At 33.4% G+C, this 19256-nt stretch overlaps 1 protein-coding gene across 1 annotated transcript; it reads right to left on the bottom strand.

Moving 5' to 3' along the window:
* Positions 1–4600: 4600 nt before the first annotated feature.
* LOC119767324 lies at positions 4601–5376 on the bottom strand. The gene is made up of 2 exons (XM_038255668.1): positions 5155–5376; positions 4601–5096 (listed from the first exon to the last, which is right to left on the bottom strand). Exons 1-2 carry the CDS (start codon positions 5238–5240, stop codon positions 4676–4678), a joined length of 507 nt encoding a protein of 168 aa, XP_038111596.1. The 5' UTR covers positions 5241–5376; the 3' UTR covers positions 4601–4675.
* Between the last annotated feature and the right edge of the window lie 13880 nt (positions 5377–19256).

The following is a 19256-nucleotide window of genomic DNA, read 5'->3' as shown; positions in this document are numbered from 1 at the left end:
TGACATCGCTGGGAATCACGAGACACAAGAAGAGATCTCACAAGCTACAGTGACGGCCGCTATACTCTCGGATATTTTTGGTGCAGAGATAATCTATTGATAGCTTTTTTATCACTCATTTGCAACACTGGTGGCGGCTTTTGTGGCTACGTTCTGTTGAGGGGAGTGATTGTGAGAGTGAAAAAGAGAATGAAATTTCTGGAATGATGATTGTAGTCGTTGAGAACTGAAAGTTTGGTTGTAGATATTAGTTAGGACTTGTCTGGAAAAAATATGACACATTTTCCGTAACAGTATACCAGTGGGAATATTTTAAAACTCAATTCAATGGAAAAAATGATGTTCTTAAACCTACTTTTAATAACCAGATTAAAAGATGTATAAACTCCGCATTTGACTCAAGTGAAGTATAAACTGCAAAAACCGAAATATCGTGTTTTCAGGAACCTCAATCAGCAAAAAAAAAAAAACTCCTCAAAATCACTTCCGGAAACCCGAAATATCTCCTCTAGCTGGTCTTTTTTTTAATGATTATTCCTTCTATTGGCAAATCCATTGTGAGAATATTAAATTACATCAAAATGAACTATAATACAAATCGTAGTTGAAAGGAGCTCTAAAACTCTATTAGATTGTTAGTATAACGAAATTGTGAATTAATTATTTACTTATAAAAATTATTTTGCCATTTAGATGACAATAAATTGCGTATTTTCTTAGCTTTGGCACAAGTTGATAATTATCATCTGAGCAATTCTCTGAGATTTCGATCATTCGATTTTTGTTTGTATTTTTTAATCCGGCTGAAACTTTTTTGGTGCCTTCGGTATGCCCAAAGAAGCCATTTCACATCATTAGTTTGTCCATATAATTTTCCATACAAATTTGGTAAATGCCCATACAAAAATAACATATGAAAATTTAAAAATCTGTATCTTTTCAAGGATTTTTTTTATCGATTTGGTGTCTTCGGCAAAGTTGCAGGTATGGATAAGGAAAAAGATGCACGGTTAATTTTTTTTAATGATGTTTAATTTTACTTTTTGCCACAAAAACATGATTTGCAATTATACACTATATATTTTTTTAATTTTCAGACATGTTTTTGAAGTCTCCTAAAACATGTAAACTTTTCAGAAATTTTCAGAATGGTCCAAAAATCTTTGACCGAGTTATGAATTTTTGAATCAATACTGATTGAAAAAAAATTAAATATTAGTCGCAAAAAAATTTCAACATTATTTTTTGATGTAAATTTGAATTTGCAATGTTATAGCCATTTTTAAGGAAACTTTTTGGAAAATAGTCGCAGCTATTATTTTTTTCAAATCCGTGCCCATGTTTGCTCACTTTTGAAAAAAGCCAAGCATTCAATATTACGCCCTTTTGAAATGAAAGTCTTGATGAAAAAAATAAAACAATGTTTTCGGATTTTCTCAGCATTAATTTTTTTTTTCAATGGTGGGCAGACATGGGCACTAATTAAAAAAAATGAAATACTGCGACTTTTTTCAAAAAAGTAACCTAAAAATGGCTATAACTTGAAAACGGGGCACTTTATCAACATTTTACTAAAGTACTTTTTGATTGCAAATTCGATGTACATCGAAAAATGAAGTTGAAAAAAACATGTCTGGGGTCGATATAAATATTTCAATGTTTTTGAAAAATTGTATTGTGCTGTATCACAAATTTTGTTTTTTTTTTTCACAAGACACAGATTTTTAATATTCTTAAAATCTTTTGTATGGAGACTCGTATGACCGAACAAATGATGTAAAATGGCTTCTTTGGTCAGAGAAAGGGCACAGGCAATGTTTCATCCAAAAAATAGCCGTTGTTCGAAGTGACAAAATATTGTTAAATTTTTTCTTAAAAGGATGATTTAAAAAACGCCAAAAACTCAACAAATTTTAGTATGTTACGTTTTGAAGTATTTTACTACTTCAATTAATTAAAAAAAAACTTTTAAAAACATCAAAATTGTCCACAGTTTCAATGAGCAGGTAAAAAACAAGTTCAAGATTGCACTGTTAACATTCACTTTACAGAAATCTAGTATTTATATCACACTAGCTTTTAGTCGACCCAACTGCAGCAGCAGCAAAAGCATGAGAAAGTTGTAGCTTCACCTGCCAGCATAAACATGCATGAAAGCATAATCACACACCGAACTTGCCCCGAACAATTTGAATGTCAACGTCGGGGACGATGGAGCCATGAGACGTTACGTAACGTTGCGTTGCAGTTATGAGTTTTTAATTGTTCGTTGATTTATGATTATTAATAAGGTTTAATCAATAAATTAAAAAATATTTAAGAAATATGATACAAATAGGTGGTTAGCCAAATTATCGTGAAACTTTACAAATCAAATAATCAATCTAGTTCAATTTTGTATACACCTAAAACATGATTCAGTTATGACACAGCAAGGGTGGATACATAAAATAATAAGACAACAATGACTTTATTTCGACGCGTTGTTGTAAGCCGTATGATTTATGTTTGATTTCACCGATAAGGTGACGGGCAACCACAACAAGAGAAGGAAGAAAGGCGCAAATTAAAAACCATTAAATTAATCCATTGATACGGTTTCATGTTTATCGTACCCGTTGCTTGCGTCTGATTAGCAACGGCTTTGAGGGCATTTTTTTATTTGGGTGGAGCTGAGTTAAGTGGTTCAGTGGAACTATATGCAAACCAGACACGTGTGACGCAACGTTTGATGTAATTAAAACTGCAAATTTTGCACAAGTCTCGAAGCTAACTTGCTCTCGGTCAATCCTATTTTATGAGCTTGTAGCGTTTTTAATTGCCCAAGCAAATCCACCCAAAAACGCTTCGAAACTTCTTAAGATGAAGTTATGATCAAGAAGTGCAGCTTGTCTTGGGGTGGGGGGGTTCATGTCGATGTTTAATGGAGAGATGGTAGCATTCAAGAAAAAGCCAGAGAAGTTAGTCCAGGAAAGCCTTTCGCAAATGAACATAAAGTTTGTTTTATGTAATTTGGAGTTACAACTGTCGTTTGGGGAGAGGGGCAAATTCTCAGTGCTGGTCACATGGGATGGGTCCCAGAGGGACGTTTGGACTTCCGCAAGAAGGCTATTAAAATGAGTTAACATTTGCTTAGCTGATGTTGGGCTGCATATGATGGTGGTGAATACGCATGTGTGTGCTGGATATATGGATATGGATATATAAAAGCATAAACTGTAATAAGAAGTACCGACATGACTAGGACAAGGAGATTTTATCTGAACTCGTTGGTGAGATATTTGTGGTCTGTGAGTAAAATGTTAGCAAATTGGATTTAATGGGGATAATTTAATCAAGATAATCAAGCTTAATTATTGGAAATTCTCGCTGATGTTGGATTAATTGTGACAGCCCCTGCTAAAGGTATAGGAAAAGTGCGTGACATGGGGAGGGGGGGGGGGTCTGAATTTCCAAAAATCTCTGGACCTAATATTTTAATAAACCCCAATTAATTTTTGCTGGATGGTGAATAAGGGTGATTTCTTCAAGTTTTTTTTTATGATTTCCGGCCTTGTTATGAGGAAAAGTTATCATCATATTGTACAAAAACCCACATCAGAGGGCTGAGGTACTCCCAACGGAATCCAGAATATATCCAGTATAAATTGGACTATATTTTTCACCCATGTGCCATGTGACATGTCTGCAGTTAAAAAAAATAGACAAATCTGGACTGTAAGCTTCGAATTTGGACAATTCTACTGAAAGTTAGAAGTTTTTTAAGAAAAGAAAATTGGATGAAAATGACAACGCGAGAGTTAAGAGTGTATTGAACAGTTTGGTTAATTTATTTAAAGTTAACATTTTTACGGAATTGTTCTCAACATAACCTAAAACTTTGACGTTGGTGTCTTCGATCAGCAATTAAACTTACCAGCATCAGCGTCGTCGCGAGTAAGCGCACATATTAATGCAATTTACTGGCCAAAAAGATCAAATTTAATGCACTTTTGATCATAATTTCTATTTTGCGAGACCATTTATCATCATTTTTATAGCACATACATCCACACGCAAGATGAGAGCATAACTGCTTAACTAAAGTCGCCATCAATATATTTTCACTTGCGCTAACGTTTTCATAGCGCTGGTATAAAATTGCTTCCAACCACCGGCAACATGTTCTTTTGTACATGGTTTACACTTGAAAAATAATCCCGAAAAATGTAATTAATTAGCAAGCGCCATAAAAAAAAACAAACGCGCCGAGTCACTTGACGTTTATACCTATTCAAATCAAACACTGACGAAACCCGAGCGAAAAGGAACAACCAACATTACCATTAGAGCAGCCAGTGATGCCAGAAAACTTTTTTTATAAATGCCACTTTTCGTGAGTGTTCACTTAAAATTTCGTCACAAATGGCAGACCCAAAAGAGCGCTGGAAGAAAAAAGAACTCAGCCGACAATAGAAAAATGGGCTGGCCCAGTGCTTTCAATAACGACGGCTTATTAGGCTGAGAATGGGTATATTTCCCCTAGCCTTGTCTCATTTTGGCAGAAAACAGATTAAAAGATATTGTTTGATAACAACTTTTTGATGTTTTATTACGATAGTATCATTTTATAATCACGTTTTAGGTCAAATAATACTAGTGTTCAATATAATAATAAACGTTAACTTAACTGCCATCACTTGCGCACCATTCGGAACGGATTTCCGACACGCTTCCGAGGAACCACTCTGCCAAAGCGCAACCGCTTCTGGAATCGTTCCCTGGCTCTGCGTTTCAGCAGAATGCTCACCTCCTTCTTCAACAGTTTGAGCTCCGCCTCGGCTGCCACCAGCTTTTGCTCCAGCTTTACTTTCAAGGCTTCGCACCGACGCATTTTGGCCACCTCTTTCTTCAGCCGAAGTTCGCTCGCGTTGGTCTGGGCGACCCGACGCAGGTACAGCTCACGGTAATCGATTGGAGCTAGAGGACCCTTCGCAGCCGTTTCAAGCTGCAAGGACTTCACGACTTCCGCCTTGTAATCGTCCAAAAACTCGACATCGTTGAGCTCGTCCGGATCGTTGCTCGTAATCGCATTTGTCGGGTGTTCCGTTGTCAGACTGAGAAATACGTTAAAATAAATAATATTTAGCAAGCGAAATCTCCAGCAATACTCACGCAGCATTGTTCTGAGTAACGGGGTTGAAAGGTGCCTGATCTACAACCTGGCCAACGGCTCTGGCCACGGTGCTACTATTCTCCATTGTTAATCAGTAAAACTAACGCTTGGGATACAACAACTTTAGTAAATATTGCTTCTTTTGATGGCTGAAGTTGGATTTAAATTTAATTAAACACTTCAGCAAAGCCTGAAAGCCGCAAATTTTCCGAAACTTCCGAAACAAAGCTAATCGAAGTGACAGCTAAAATGTAAACACTCTCCAAGAAGTTTGAATTGTGCCCAATTTTGAGTAGCATTTAACATCGCTGTGACGTGGGTTAAAATCAATGAAACCTCGCTAGTTTGATACTTTGAGTTTGTAAATCATGCAAATGCTCGTTTTACGCATTTTGCAGCATTAGTTTTCCCATATTTTTTTTCATGTCTGAATTTTCTTCTAAAAGCCTTGTAAAAGATGACAAATTCAGAGCACGATAGCAATGATTTTCAGATAAAAAACTTTTCCCGCAAACATTTTCAACAACTGGTGTGATCACTCTACTTTTTCTAACTTTTTTGTTCCAATTTTGTTCTCAATGCATGACAAGCTGGCCAACAAACGCCCGTCTATGACGGACGAGAAAGTTCAGCTTCCTAGTATTGCTGGGAAAATGCTGCAACCCACTAGGAAAATGCGAAAACTGTTTCCCTTCCCGGAAACTATTCCGCAACCAAAATTCACAGTGGGAACGTTGGCTAACCGGAAATTGGTTTCAGATTGTTTGGGAGTCCCGATTGAAAGTTCCGTTTTTTTTTTTGCAAGATTAAGTTCAAATCCCGTTTCAACCGCAACCAAGCTTCTTTTAAACACGATGTCGTTTTTATCCAAATTTCCATCATGAAATTTAATCTAACATTTTCTTTGCTCGGGATTTTCCCTCCTCAAACTGCTATCAGTGGAAAAAGTAAACTTTTTCACACCCCCTTGGAACGAGCTGCTAACTTTCGTCTCACTTTATAGCACCGTTCTGAGTTGAGTCGAGTTGAGGTGATAAGAAAAATATTTGCTTTGGGGGAAACTTTTGTGACTTGTCGAAAAAGAAAAGGAGTTGGTTGGTACTGAGTTGCTCCCGCCTGGGGTCCGATTTCCACCTTGAAACTCTTTCATCAGTTGGTGGTAGTGGTTCCTGTGGACTTTTGAACAAATGCTGGGTTGTTTTTCGCAAGAAATTTCATTTTTCTCAGTGCTTGATGGTTGGACCAGTAACGATCTGCTGAGGAAAGTAAAGTGCTGATTTTGTCCGGAAAGTGCAAAGCATCATGCAGTGGGGAGATTAGGAAAATGTTGAACAAGTTCCTTTTAATTTCTTTATTTAAAAAATGCAAAAATACAAAAATACAAAAATACAAAAATACAAAAATACAAAAATACAAAAATACAAAAATACAAAAATACAAAAATACAAAAATACAAAAATACAAAAATACAAAAATACAAAAATACAAAAATACAAAAATACAAAAATACAAAATACAAAAATACAAAAATACAAAATACAAAAATACAAAAATACAAAAATACAAAAATACAAAAATACAAAAATACAAAATACAAAAATACAAAAATACAAAAATACAAAAATACAAAATACAAAATACAAAATACAAAAATACAAAAATACAAAATACAAAAATACAAAAATACAAAAATACAAAAATACAAAAATACAAAAATACAAAAATACAAAATACAAAAATACAAAATACAAAAATACAAAATACAAAAATACAAAATACAAAAATACAAAAATACAAAAATACAAAATACAAAAATACAAAATACAAAAATACAAAATACAAAAATACAAAAATACAAAATACAAAAATACAAAAATACAAAATACAAAAATACAAAAATACAAAAATACAAAATACAAAAATACAAAAATACAAAAATACAAAAATACAAAAATACAAAAATACAAAATACAAAAATACAAAAATACAAAAATACAAAAATACAAAATACAAAAATACAAAAATACAAAATACAAAATACAAAAATACAAAATACAAAAATACAAAAATACAAAAATACAAAAATACAAAATACAAAAATACAAAATACAAAATACAAAAATACAAAAATCCAAAATACAAAAATACAAAAATACAAAAATTCAAAAATACAAAAATACAAAAAACAAAAATACAAAAATACAAAAATACAAAAATACAAAAATACAAAAATACAAAAATACAAAAATACAAAAATACAAAAATACAAAAATACAAAAATACAAAAATACAAAAATACAAAAATACAAAAATACAAAAATACAAAAATACAAAAATACAAAAATACAAAAATACAAAAATACAAAAATACAAAAATACAAAAATACAAAATACAAAAATACAAAAATACAAAATACAAAAATACAAAAATACAAAAATACAAAAATACAAAAATACAAAATACAAAAATACAAAATACAAAAATACAAAAATACAAAAATACAAAAATACAAAAATACAAAAATACAAAAATACAAAAATACAAAAATACAAAAATACAAAATACAAAAATATAAAAATACAAAAATACAAAATACAAAATACAAAAATACAAAAATACAAAAATACAAAAATACAAAAATACAAAAATACAAAAATACAAAAATACAAAAATACAAAAATACAAAAATACAAAAATACAAAAATACAAAAATACAAAAATACAAAAATACAAAAATACAAAAATACAAAAATACAAAATACAAAAATACAAAAATACAAAAATACAAAAATAAAAATACAAAAATACAAAAATACAAAAATACAAAAATACAAAAATACAAAATACAAAAATACAAAATACAAAAATACAAAAATAAAAATACAAAATACAAAAATACAAAAATACAAAATACAAAATACAAAAATACAAAAATACAAAATACAAAAATACAAAAATACAAAAATACAAAATACAAAAATACAAAAATACAAAAATACAAAAATACAAAAATACAAAAATACAAAATACAAAAATACAAAAATACAAAAATACAAAAATACAAAAATACAAAAATACAAAAATACAAAATACAAAATACAAAAATACAAAAATACAAAAATACAAAAATACAAAAATACAAAATACAAAAATACAAAAATACAAAAATACAAAAATACAAAAATACAAAATACAAAAATACAAAAATACAAAAATACAAAAATACAAAATACAAAAATACAAAAATACAAAATACAAAAATACAAAAATACAAAATACAAAAATACAAAAATACAAAAATACAAAATACAAAATACAAAATACAAAATACAAAAATACAAAAATACAAAATACAAAAATACAAAAATACAAAAATACAAAAATACAAAATACAAAAATACAAAAATACAAAAATACAAAATACAAAAATACAAAAATACAAAAATACAAAAATACAAAAATACAAAAATACAAAAATACAAAAATACAAAAATACAAAAATACAAAAATACAAAAATACAAAAATACAAAAATACAAAAATACAAAAATACAAAAATACAAAAATACAAAAATACAAAAATACAAAAATACAAAATACAAAAATACAAAAATACAAAAATACAAAAATACAAAAATACAAAAATACAAAAATACAAAAATACAAAAATACAAAAATACAAAAATACAAAAATACTAAAATACTAAAATACTAAAATACTAAAATACTAAAATACTAAAATACAAAAATACAAAAATACTAAAATACTAAAATACTAAAATACTAAAATACTAAAATACTAAAATACAAAAATACTAAAATACTAAAATACTAAAATACTAAAATACTAAAATACTAAAATACTAAAATACAAAAATACAAAAATACAAAATTTCAAAAATACAAAAATACAAAAATAAATGTTAATATGTTAAGGTTAATGTTAACATTCCATAGGTCGCCTCCCTAAGGTGTCGTGATAAGATCCAGTTTGTGACGATACACTACCTTCCCTTTTCTAAGTAATCGATTCCAGAAGGGAAAAGATCACCAATTGTGTTGGTCCGAACTGGGATTCGAACCCCGATCTACCGCTTACGAGGCGAAAGCGTTATCACTGGGCTACGTGGCTCGGTCAAACCAATTAAACCAATGTTTCACGCTTAATTTTGTTGCATTTTTAAGCCCTTTCACATGTTTCTTGAATTTTGAAATTTAATTGAATATTGCCTAAGTTACGGTCGTTTCAAGATTTTTGATACCTTTGTACAGTAAAACTTTTTGTCCCGATTTGCTCCACTTGAGCTAGAGTGTTCATATTTGGCCCAGATGCTAGTTTTATGTGTACAAAAACTCCCTTAAAATTTAAGACAGATTGGTGTGGTCAAAACGATGCCCCATACAAATTGATATGCTCTTTTCGTGGAATCGACCTTAAATTTGAATTTATTTAACGAAACAACAGTTCTAGCAAAGAGCATTGAAGAGAGAGAGTATTTAAATTCAAAAATACAATTTACCCCACCAGTTACAATCTGATAACTGAAACTATACTTTTTTCGCCACAATCGAAATCGGCCACCAGAGAGGGAACGGTTCAACAGTCCGAGCGGTCTCTTATCACCGGCATGCAATCTCGAATTGCCGATGGCAACAGACTCCGTTGCCGAGGCTGGCGCTGCAGCATGCAATGCACTAAAGTGCAACGAATAAAAAAACGGGACGGGACTGGCGTGAAATGAGCTAAGAAAAAAAAACTGGTGATAATTTGCCGCCTAGCGAAGAAAGTACCTGTTACGTGGTCGGAATGTCCGAGCAGCAGATAGTGGAACCGGGGAGGGATGTGGCGTAATCGGCGATGTTTATTTAGTGGATTTTCACTTTCCTTGGAATATGCTGAAAGGAACTCCAAAACTCTGTTATGAACTGAAAAAGAACTGATTGAAACATGATTATTCACTAATAAGACCGAATCGAATTCTAATCTAATCTAATCTAATCAGACCCTAGCGCAGCCAATCTTTCGAAGGGATCCTGGAGAGTGCCTTAGGTTAGATGACGCCTAGCACTCTTCTTGTCATTTATTAACATTTGTAGAGCGCCATTGCATTGAAATGCATTGAAACATCACAAGCATTAAAGCGGACTGCGTAAAGCCGTATCGCAGAGATGATTCGTAATTGGGTTGAGTTTGAGCACTGAGTGTTCGAACAACAACACAATTCTGAATCGACAGGGGAGGAAGAAGCGTGTGGACACACCACCATACGCTCCGAGATTTTGGTTGTATTCGTTGGGAGCACCATGCTAAGAAGGTTTGGTACTCCGGGACCCTCTGGGATGGGACATTGTATTTCCACGAATGCCCTGGACACTATTTGCCGTGGTTATAGCGCCACAACTCGCTCTCTGTAACAGTATTCCTTATTCCAGTCCACGTTGACCAAGTCGTTATGGCCTAGTGGTTAGCATTTTTGCTTACCAATCCAAATGACGGAGGATCGAACCCCGCCTCGAGCGACATTGATTTTTCGTTAATATTCACCTGGGTGATGAATAGAGAGAATGCGTAACGTGATTTTCGAATGAGCCCACTTTGTTTACATCTACAAAGTAGGAGGCTGTTCAAGCACAAGAATGACTTTTTTCTTACTGGCAAATGAGCTGTAGTAGTACATATGTGTTCTATTTTGTCTAGTTTTTGTCATCTTTTGCTTGAAAATTGTGTGTGTTTTCAGGTTTCGATCGGTTTGAAGATTTTTTTCTTTTTTACGGGTGTCAAGGACTGCGGTCATTCTGCGAAGTCGTGGATAAATTCCCTGGCTAAATTTGGAATCCTGCAGCTCTTCCTGGTCCAGCGAAAAAAGTTCGCTAATTCTAGCGATGCTTATTTAACAAACAGAGCAGATTTTCACTAAATCAGCAGGTTTTCAAATGGAATCAAACAATAAAGACAGCTTCTGGATGGATACAAGCTTTGGCCAGAGTCCAGGGACATAAACTTTAAAAAATATTTGCAACGGCCTAATAATTAGCATAAGCATAAGCATAGGTGCCCACCCGCAGTTGCTACTCCGTTATTGACCAGGACCTCCAGAAGTTACATCCACGAGGGCCTAATAATTATTTAAAAAATGATTATCTCGCCTACAATTTTCAAACCACACATTTTTCATTCTTGCAAAAAAAAAAAACACAATTTTTAATGATCGATAGCAATACTATCTACTTTTGGCGAACAGTAAATTGGTTCCACTTTGACAGTTCAAAATTGCGGCCGTTTTGCGAACGACTATTCAGCACCCAGATATTCACCATTTCAAATTTATGTCTCGGATTAATTTTCAAAAAGCCGTAAGAGCCATTAGTAAACAAAGTCCTTTTTGCGTTGGTATTCGACCTACTTACGAAAAACCAATATCAAAAATGCTCGAGATTGGTCATCTACACGTCCTTCAAGTGCCCCAAACTAAAAATAAATGAAATTTTGTTTCATTTTCGAGAAAAACGAAAATTAGTGTCAGAGGACACGGTGGCTCTTACGGCTTTTTGAAAACTCACCCGAGATGTGTTCTTAACTTTCTCGTTGGGAGCAGATGGGAATCGAACCCAGAACCATTCGCTTACAAAGCGAACACTGTAACCAGTCAGCCACGGCCGCTCCCTACTAATAAAATCGAAATGAATTGAAAAGAAATTGATTTGAATTTTGAAATAGTTTGCACTACGATTACTTAACCCTCTAACGCCCAGAGCTGTTTGCTTATCGTAAAAATAGTAAATGGCTTAATTTTGATACAATAATGCAGGAAATACTTTACTTTGACCCACAAACATCGAATTGGGACAAAAAAGTAGAATTTGAAGTGGTGCACCAGAGCACCATCAGGAAGATGAGCAACTTTTTTTTAAACCACAAAATCTCGTATTCTTCAAATCTATTGGTTCATTTGTTTGAAAACGCTTCGAAATGTGTTAAAAACTACATACAACCATTTTCATGAAAAATGAGGAAAATAATAAACTATCGGTCTAATAACAATGTTTTGTCTTGTTTATGAATAGTCAAAACGTTTATAAATTTTTGTTTTGATAAAAATAAGCTTTTTCTGTAATTTAGAAAAAAGTGCTCCTGAATATTTAGTTGCTCATATGCCTAGGTGGTGCTCTGGTGCACCAAATGAAAAAGGTTAAAAAACACTTAAAGCCGGTCCAAACTCAAAATGTTATTCACAAGGGGTTCTTCTCCAAGGCTCAAATGATAGCAAAACATTTTTTGTTTGATAAAATTTTGTGTTTGGTAATTTTTACGGGCTTTCGAAAACAGGTCTTATTTATTTCCCTTAAATTGGCTCTTTTTGTTTACATTTCACACTGTAACTTTGCTGGTGCTTAACCAAATTCGATGAAATTTGGGAAGCTGTTAGAATACATTCTACATGAACACCTGCAACTTAAAGCACCATGAAAAGTTGTGTCAGTTCCGAGATATTTGAGTTCAAAGTTTTGGTGCTCAGGAGTAACCATGGGCGGGAGAGGGTTAAGATGAAACGGGATGGCAGTGCCATATTGCAACCGAGACGCGCGTTTTGGAAGCACCTTTAAGTAAAATGACCGTAACGTAAAGTTCTGTCTATTCAAGTTGATACATATAAAACAGCAGGAAGAGTTTAGGAATTGATTTTAGTTGAACAGAAGTTGTCAAAGATCTGGCGTTCCGTTTCACTTTAAGAGTGCACTGCAACCAGGGAAGCTGTAGTCATCTTATTCGAAAATGGTTGAACTTACGAACCCAGTCCTGGTATAACTTGATAATTTAGATACATTTTGATGTAAATCCTTTTGAAGATAGTAGCTTAGGGAATGAATAATAATTATTGCGGAATCCTGGTTCCCATAGTAATTCGCTGAATTTGTTTTTACAGAATGCAAAATATTCCATTTCATATCGTCGCCGTCGTGATGACTTGTCGTACGTGCATATTGGGCCAAATTGATTTAAGAACGCCATTGATGGCTCACAATTCTTCACCTTTTGACCTTCACAGATCCCCAAAAATCGTTTCCAATCCCGAGATATTAAATAAAAACCGAAAAAACTCCGTGCATTTTGGTCACTTTTCATTGGAAAGAAGTTTTAATCTTGTCTTGCTATCTTGACGCTGCCTGAAAATTGACGTAAGTGCGACAATTGGCCAAAGGGATTTCAGGTCAGAACGCGCTTGACACAGGGACGAGCAGGACTACCGTAAACGTTTTTTTTTTTCAGGACAATGCACAGATTGATCAACCACACAAAACGTGATTGTTATTGTTTACATTGCGTTTTTGTTTATTCAAAGTCAAACATTATACCGTTTTTTTTCTCGGAACGTCAAAAAGCGACATACGACCAGTTAGCACGACGGCGTCAAAATGCAACTAGGGGAACTATACCCTTTCTCAGCCTATTTCTATTATCGGCCTTTCAGCACATTGCTCATGAATTACAGCTTTCATAAAGAGTTTTTGACTGTTCCAAAGTAATAAATAGTTCAAATAAAAGTGAGCAAACAACTCTTCTGAAATGGCAAAAGTGATGAGAATTGATCGAACGGCTTAGTGTGATTAAAATGGGTATATTTCCCCTATAATATTTTGAGAAAATTTTCCAAAAGGATAACCAGACCACATCAGGTTAGAGAACCTGGACCTTACTAGAGAACGGCCATCACAAACCAAAAATACCAATCAAAGCACGAGAACTGTCAAATGGATGTACTAATCGAGGAAAATCTTTTGTATTTTGCTCGATTGGTACCTCTGTTTGACAGTTCTCCTGCTTCGATTGGTACTTTTGGTTTGAGATCGCCGTTCTCTAATAAGGTCCAGGTTCTCTACATCAGGTCATCATCCTTTCCAACAAAGGGACCAATAGTGATTCCGAGTGACGACAAGACCACCATCAAGATGATAACGACCACGGTGCAGATATGACGTGTTGTTTTGGTTTTAGTCACCGCACGGCGGCGGCTACTTGTTTGACGCGAATTTGATTTGCATAATTTGGCGATAAGAGCCGCAGTCCGTCCCCGCTTGAACATGAATATTAATCACGAACGACGGATGTCAGGAAGCAATTTCCACTAATCGAAACAATAACGCAACTCCCTCTCTATTTGACAGAAATGTTCGAACCATTGCGTAATTTTGCGTCCGTGAAACGTTTCACCGGAGGCGCAACCCCGCCTTACCCCCTTAACAGGTATGGCATCTGACTTCGCCAAAGGTATTCAAATAATTGAGCCGTTTTGTTGACGAGATTCGTGCGAGCTGTTTGGAGGTTAACGGTCTGCCAGTGATTCATCAAATGGTATTTTTTTCGATAGACTTTGGCTACAGCAACCTGTTTGGCACCCCGCGTTCGGAAAGCAATCAAATTTGACCTCACCTGTCCCCCTGCTTAAGGTGCAAACACTAACGAGTAGCAACCAGTCGTCGCCTGGGTCAGCAATTTAAACAATCCTATTTATTCAGATGGCAAGTGTATCTTCACCATCGAAAGTTGAAGGGAAACCTTGGCTCAAGATTCTCCCCTAGAGTAGATATCGAACCGTAAGTCCCGTAGCGCAAAACAAATCGATGAAGAATGGCTTAAGCTAACGAAGATTGCAAAATGCTCACTGCCAAATCCCCCAGAAATCGATTCATCATCGACGGGGGATTTTGCTTGGTGAAATGGAGCATAATATTTCAAAAGGGCACTAAACTTTTGTAAACAATAGTGTATCCCTTTCACTTAAATGACAGTTTGCATAAGGTGTGAGAGGGATACACTCTTATTTACAAAAGTTTTGTGCCCTAATGAAATGGAAAGCACGAAATGTGATGTTGTATTTACTTTTTCATAGAGCAGAGCAGGATAACAAGGTTTGAACTATTCAGCATCAAGTCTTGAACAATAAGATCCCTTATCCTAAACTAGATGAAATGTTTCACAAACATTAGTGAAATTTTAGTTTTTAGTTTTACATATGTCTGCTTGCTCTTAAAAGAATCCCCCTGTAAAATATCTAGTATCTATTATGAATATTCATCAAGCTTTTATCTCCATCTCAAACTACTGCCAGCAGAAGCTGCCAAAGAGTGGTAGGACCTGAACACTTTGGTACAACAGTCGTCATAGAGCAGTCTCCAAAGAACCATTCTAGCTCCCCCTCCAAAAAACACCTTCGAATGCTCTTTCCAGGAAAAAAAATAATACACTTTGTTGCAAAACGACATGGCACCTGCACTCCAGCGGTGGATGCAGCAGCTAAGCTTGGAAAATTCAATTTGGCTGCAAACATCATCTGCAACAGTTGTGCTGTGCCTTCAGAGTGGTAGTCACTTAAGGTGCGGTACTGCCATAATTGAATATTCAATGTAATTATTCAGCTCGATAAGATTGCAAGTGTAATTTCCTTTTTTATTTTATTTTGAGAAAAGTTGGCAAACGGGTCTTGTTGACCGAGGTCAATCAAGTTCTGGAAAATAATTCAGGTACATTTTAACCGCAGTGAAAGTTTTACGTAACCGTCGCAGACTTTCCGGCAATACATTATTGTTCACGTAACTCTTGCGAAAAAAATGCAATCCCTTTTTCGAAACACTCACCGCCCGTCAGGAAGAAAGCAGCAGCATTTAATACTGTTTCCAACCCAAAACCTGCAACATTAAAGCGAAACCCCGCCATTTCTTCGTCGCGATAGCTTTTAAATTTATTAAAACTGTATGCCATTGTGTGTGTGTGTGTGTGTGTGTGTGTGTGTGTGTGTGTGTGTGTCCAACTTATGCCACTGCACCGGTTGCATACTTTCCACCTATATGCTTTTTTGCTGGAATTCGCACGGTCTGAGGTTTATTAAAGTCACCACCTGTGAAAGGGACATCGGGACCGCCCTTATTTTGCAACAACTTTTTGACCTGGTAATGGTGACGGTGATGATGGCGACGCAGGCGAATGAAAGTAAATTCAATGGGTTTATTAGCGTTGCAGCAGCAAAATCGAATCTTGAAAGTGTTTGACAGGTTAATGCAGGTGGAAATAAGTGGAAATCATTGGACCATCATGCTGTCAATGAAAGGAACTTGCTTTACTTTGAAATTTAATCTTCAGGACAATCCGAATGTTTCAAATTCCACCTCAACAATGATAATATCTCACAACTTTTAAACTTTTAAACTTTTAAACTTTTAAACTTTTAAACTTTTAAACTTTTAAACTTTTAAACTTTTAAACTTTTAAACTTTTAAACTTTTAAACTTTTAAACTTTTAAACTTTTAAACTTTTAAACTTTTAAACTTTTAAACTTTTAAACTTTTAAACTTTTAAACTTTTAAACTTTTAAACTTTTAAACTTTTAAACTTTTAAACTTTTAAACTTTTAAACTTTTAAACTTTTAAACTTTTAAACTTTTAAACTTTTAAACTTTTAAACTTTTAAACTTTTAAACTTTTAAACTTTTAAACTTTTAAACTTTTAAACTTTTAAACTTTTAAACTTTTAAACTTTTAAACTTTTAAACTTTTAAACTTTTAAACTTTTAAACTTTTAAACTTTTAAACTTTTAAACTTTTAAACTTTTAAACTTTTAAACTTTTAAACTTTTAAACTTTTAAACTTTTAAACTTTTAAACTTTTAAACTTTTAAACTTTTAAACTTTTAAACTTTTAAACTTTTAAACTTTTAAACTTTTAAACTTTTAAACTTTTAAACTTTTAAACTTTTAAACTTTAAACAAAATTTTCATAACTGAAATACACAACTACGCAACTTTTGGTACACTTACATATATAGGTCATCGCTGAAATTTTCAAGTTATTGCAGTTTTAGTGAAAAAGTCAATATTTTCCCGATTTTGTCATTTTCCCATTTTTGCGTGTGGCGCGATGAAAAACCCAGTTTTTACTTTCAAAAAATCGTATCTCAGAGTATTGAAAACAAAACTTCACAATTTTTTGATATATTATGTAAAATTTTCCGAGAAATCAGGTAAAAATATTTACAGACATAGGCTATTTGGACCCGAAACCTTCAAAACAGCATTTTAAGTTTTCATACGACCTTTTCAAATGTTTAGCTGGTTTTTTAATACTTCTTATTATTTTTTCTAGATAGCCAAACTAAACAGCTTTCTTTTGCGCTTAAGACAGCTAAAATAAGATGCAATGGCGCGGAGATATGATTTTTTGAAAAAAAGTGCTTTTTGCGAAAATCGACAAAAATTGCCATTTTTCGGACCACCCTAACACGGCGTAGGTCACCCTGATCGCCAAACAAAAAAATGCGGGTCTTATTATTTTGGCCAAGGAACCCCCAGAAAAAAATTGAAACCGATCGGAGAACTTTTTTTTCGAATCATACTGTTTTCGTGGGGAATTGCTGAATGGTTGTGAATTGTTGTAAATTATTGTAAATTGCTCATTGCTGCAAAATGTTGCAAATTAGTAAAATAAATTGATATAAATTGTTTTGAGTTTTATGAATTTTGAACATTTTGTAATTTTTGGTAAATTTGGCTGGTTTTGTAATTTTTGTAAATTTGGTTGATTTTGTGAATATTATAAATTTGGTAAATTGTTGTAAATGGTTGTAAATTGTTGATAATTGTTGTAAAAAATTATACAATGTTGTAAATTTTTGTAAGCTATTGAGATTTATTGTTAATTGTTGCATAATGCTGCAAATCAATGAAATTATCTAATTTAAATTGTTTAAAATTTTATGAATTTTGTGAATATTGTACATTTTGTAATTTTGATTTTTTATTAAATTTTGTTAGTTTTGTAATTTTTGTAACTTTTGTTGATTTTGTGAATCTAATAAATTTGGTAAATTGCTTCAAATTATTGTTAATTGTTAAAAAATGTTGTAAGTTGTGGCAAATTGCTGCAAAACGTTGTAAATTGATATAAATTGATTTAAATGATTGTTTATTGTTGTATAATGTAGAAAATGGTTGTAAACTGTTAGTAATTGTTGTAAGTTGTTGTAAACTATTGGAAGCTGTTGAAATTGTTGTAAATTGCTGCAAAATATTATGAATTTATATAAATTGATATTGAGTTTATATATGTTATAAAATTTGTTCATTTTGTATTTTTTTGTTTTTTTGTTTTTTTTTGTTGATTTTGCTAATCTTCAATTTTGTGTTTTTGTTTTGATGTTCTGTTCTTTCAGCTTCTGCTTCTATTTCAGTTTCAATCTTTGTTTTTTAGCTTCTGTTTTAATTTTAGTTTTGTTTTTGTTTCTTTTCCAGTTCCATTTTCAGGGTATGTACCAGTTTCATACATTCTCCCACATATTAAACAATTTCCAACCAGTATCACAAACCCAAAGCATAAACCAACCCTGCATCAAATCTCAACCCTCCACATGTGCACCAACAACGAAGAAGTTAATTTCTGTCTTTTATTTATGCTCAATTGCTGCACTCGGGCTGGTTGGCTCGTGCTGCTCCAACGGCAAACAAAAAGTTCACACCATTTTCTCGCAAGTTGCGATCCAAATCCGAAACGCACCCTGGCAAATGTGGAAAATCGCTTTAAAATTATGTGGTGCAACGCTCAAACGCTGTATTGTGCCATTCTTGGAGGTTTGAGTGGAGGGGAAAAGCAAGCGGAGTTTTCCACCCTGTTTTGTATGGATCTGTATGAATGTTGCATCCTGTCGGGGTAACATTTCAAAAGGGCGCATTTAGCATGGAAAGAGAAATATGATGATGACATGGTTCTTTTATTTAATTTTTTTGCTAAAATTTTCTCAAACTGATTTAAGTGTTATTCTTTTGAAAGAAACAAGACTGAAATATTTGGATTTTGTCTAATACTTAAAGAACAAAAATCAAATCAAACCATCCACATTAACGACCCCCGGGTCTTTTGTGGTCTCTATTGCAAGTTACTGCTCGAACCTAGGAGTCCGAAGGCTTGAATGGGGAGAGCACCCAAACCTCTTTTACTCCAAGGAACCTTCCACCCCAGTGTTTGAACTGACGACCTTTGGATTGTGAGTCCAACCGCCGCCAGCGATTCCACCGGAGTAGGCTTGGTTTGGTGTGTTGTTTGTATTTATGGC

Source organism: Culex quinquefasciatus, chromosome 2, assembly GCF_015732765.1.
Source record: "Culex quinquefasciatus strain JHB chromosome 2, VPISU_Cqui_1.0_pri_paternal, whole genome shotgun sequence".
Taxonomy (NCBI): domain Eukaryota; kingdom Metazoa; phylum Arthropoda; class Insecta; order Diptera; family Culicidae; genus Culex; species Culex quinquefasciatus.
The sequence above is the reverse complement of the archived record's forward strand: the minus strand, read 5'-3'. Positions and strand labels throughout refer to the sequence as shown.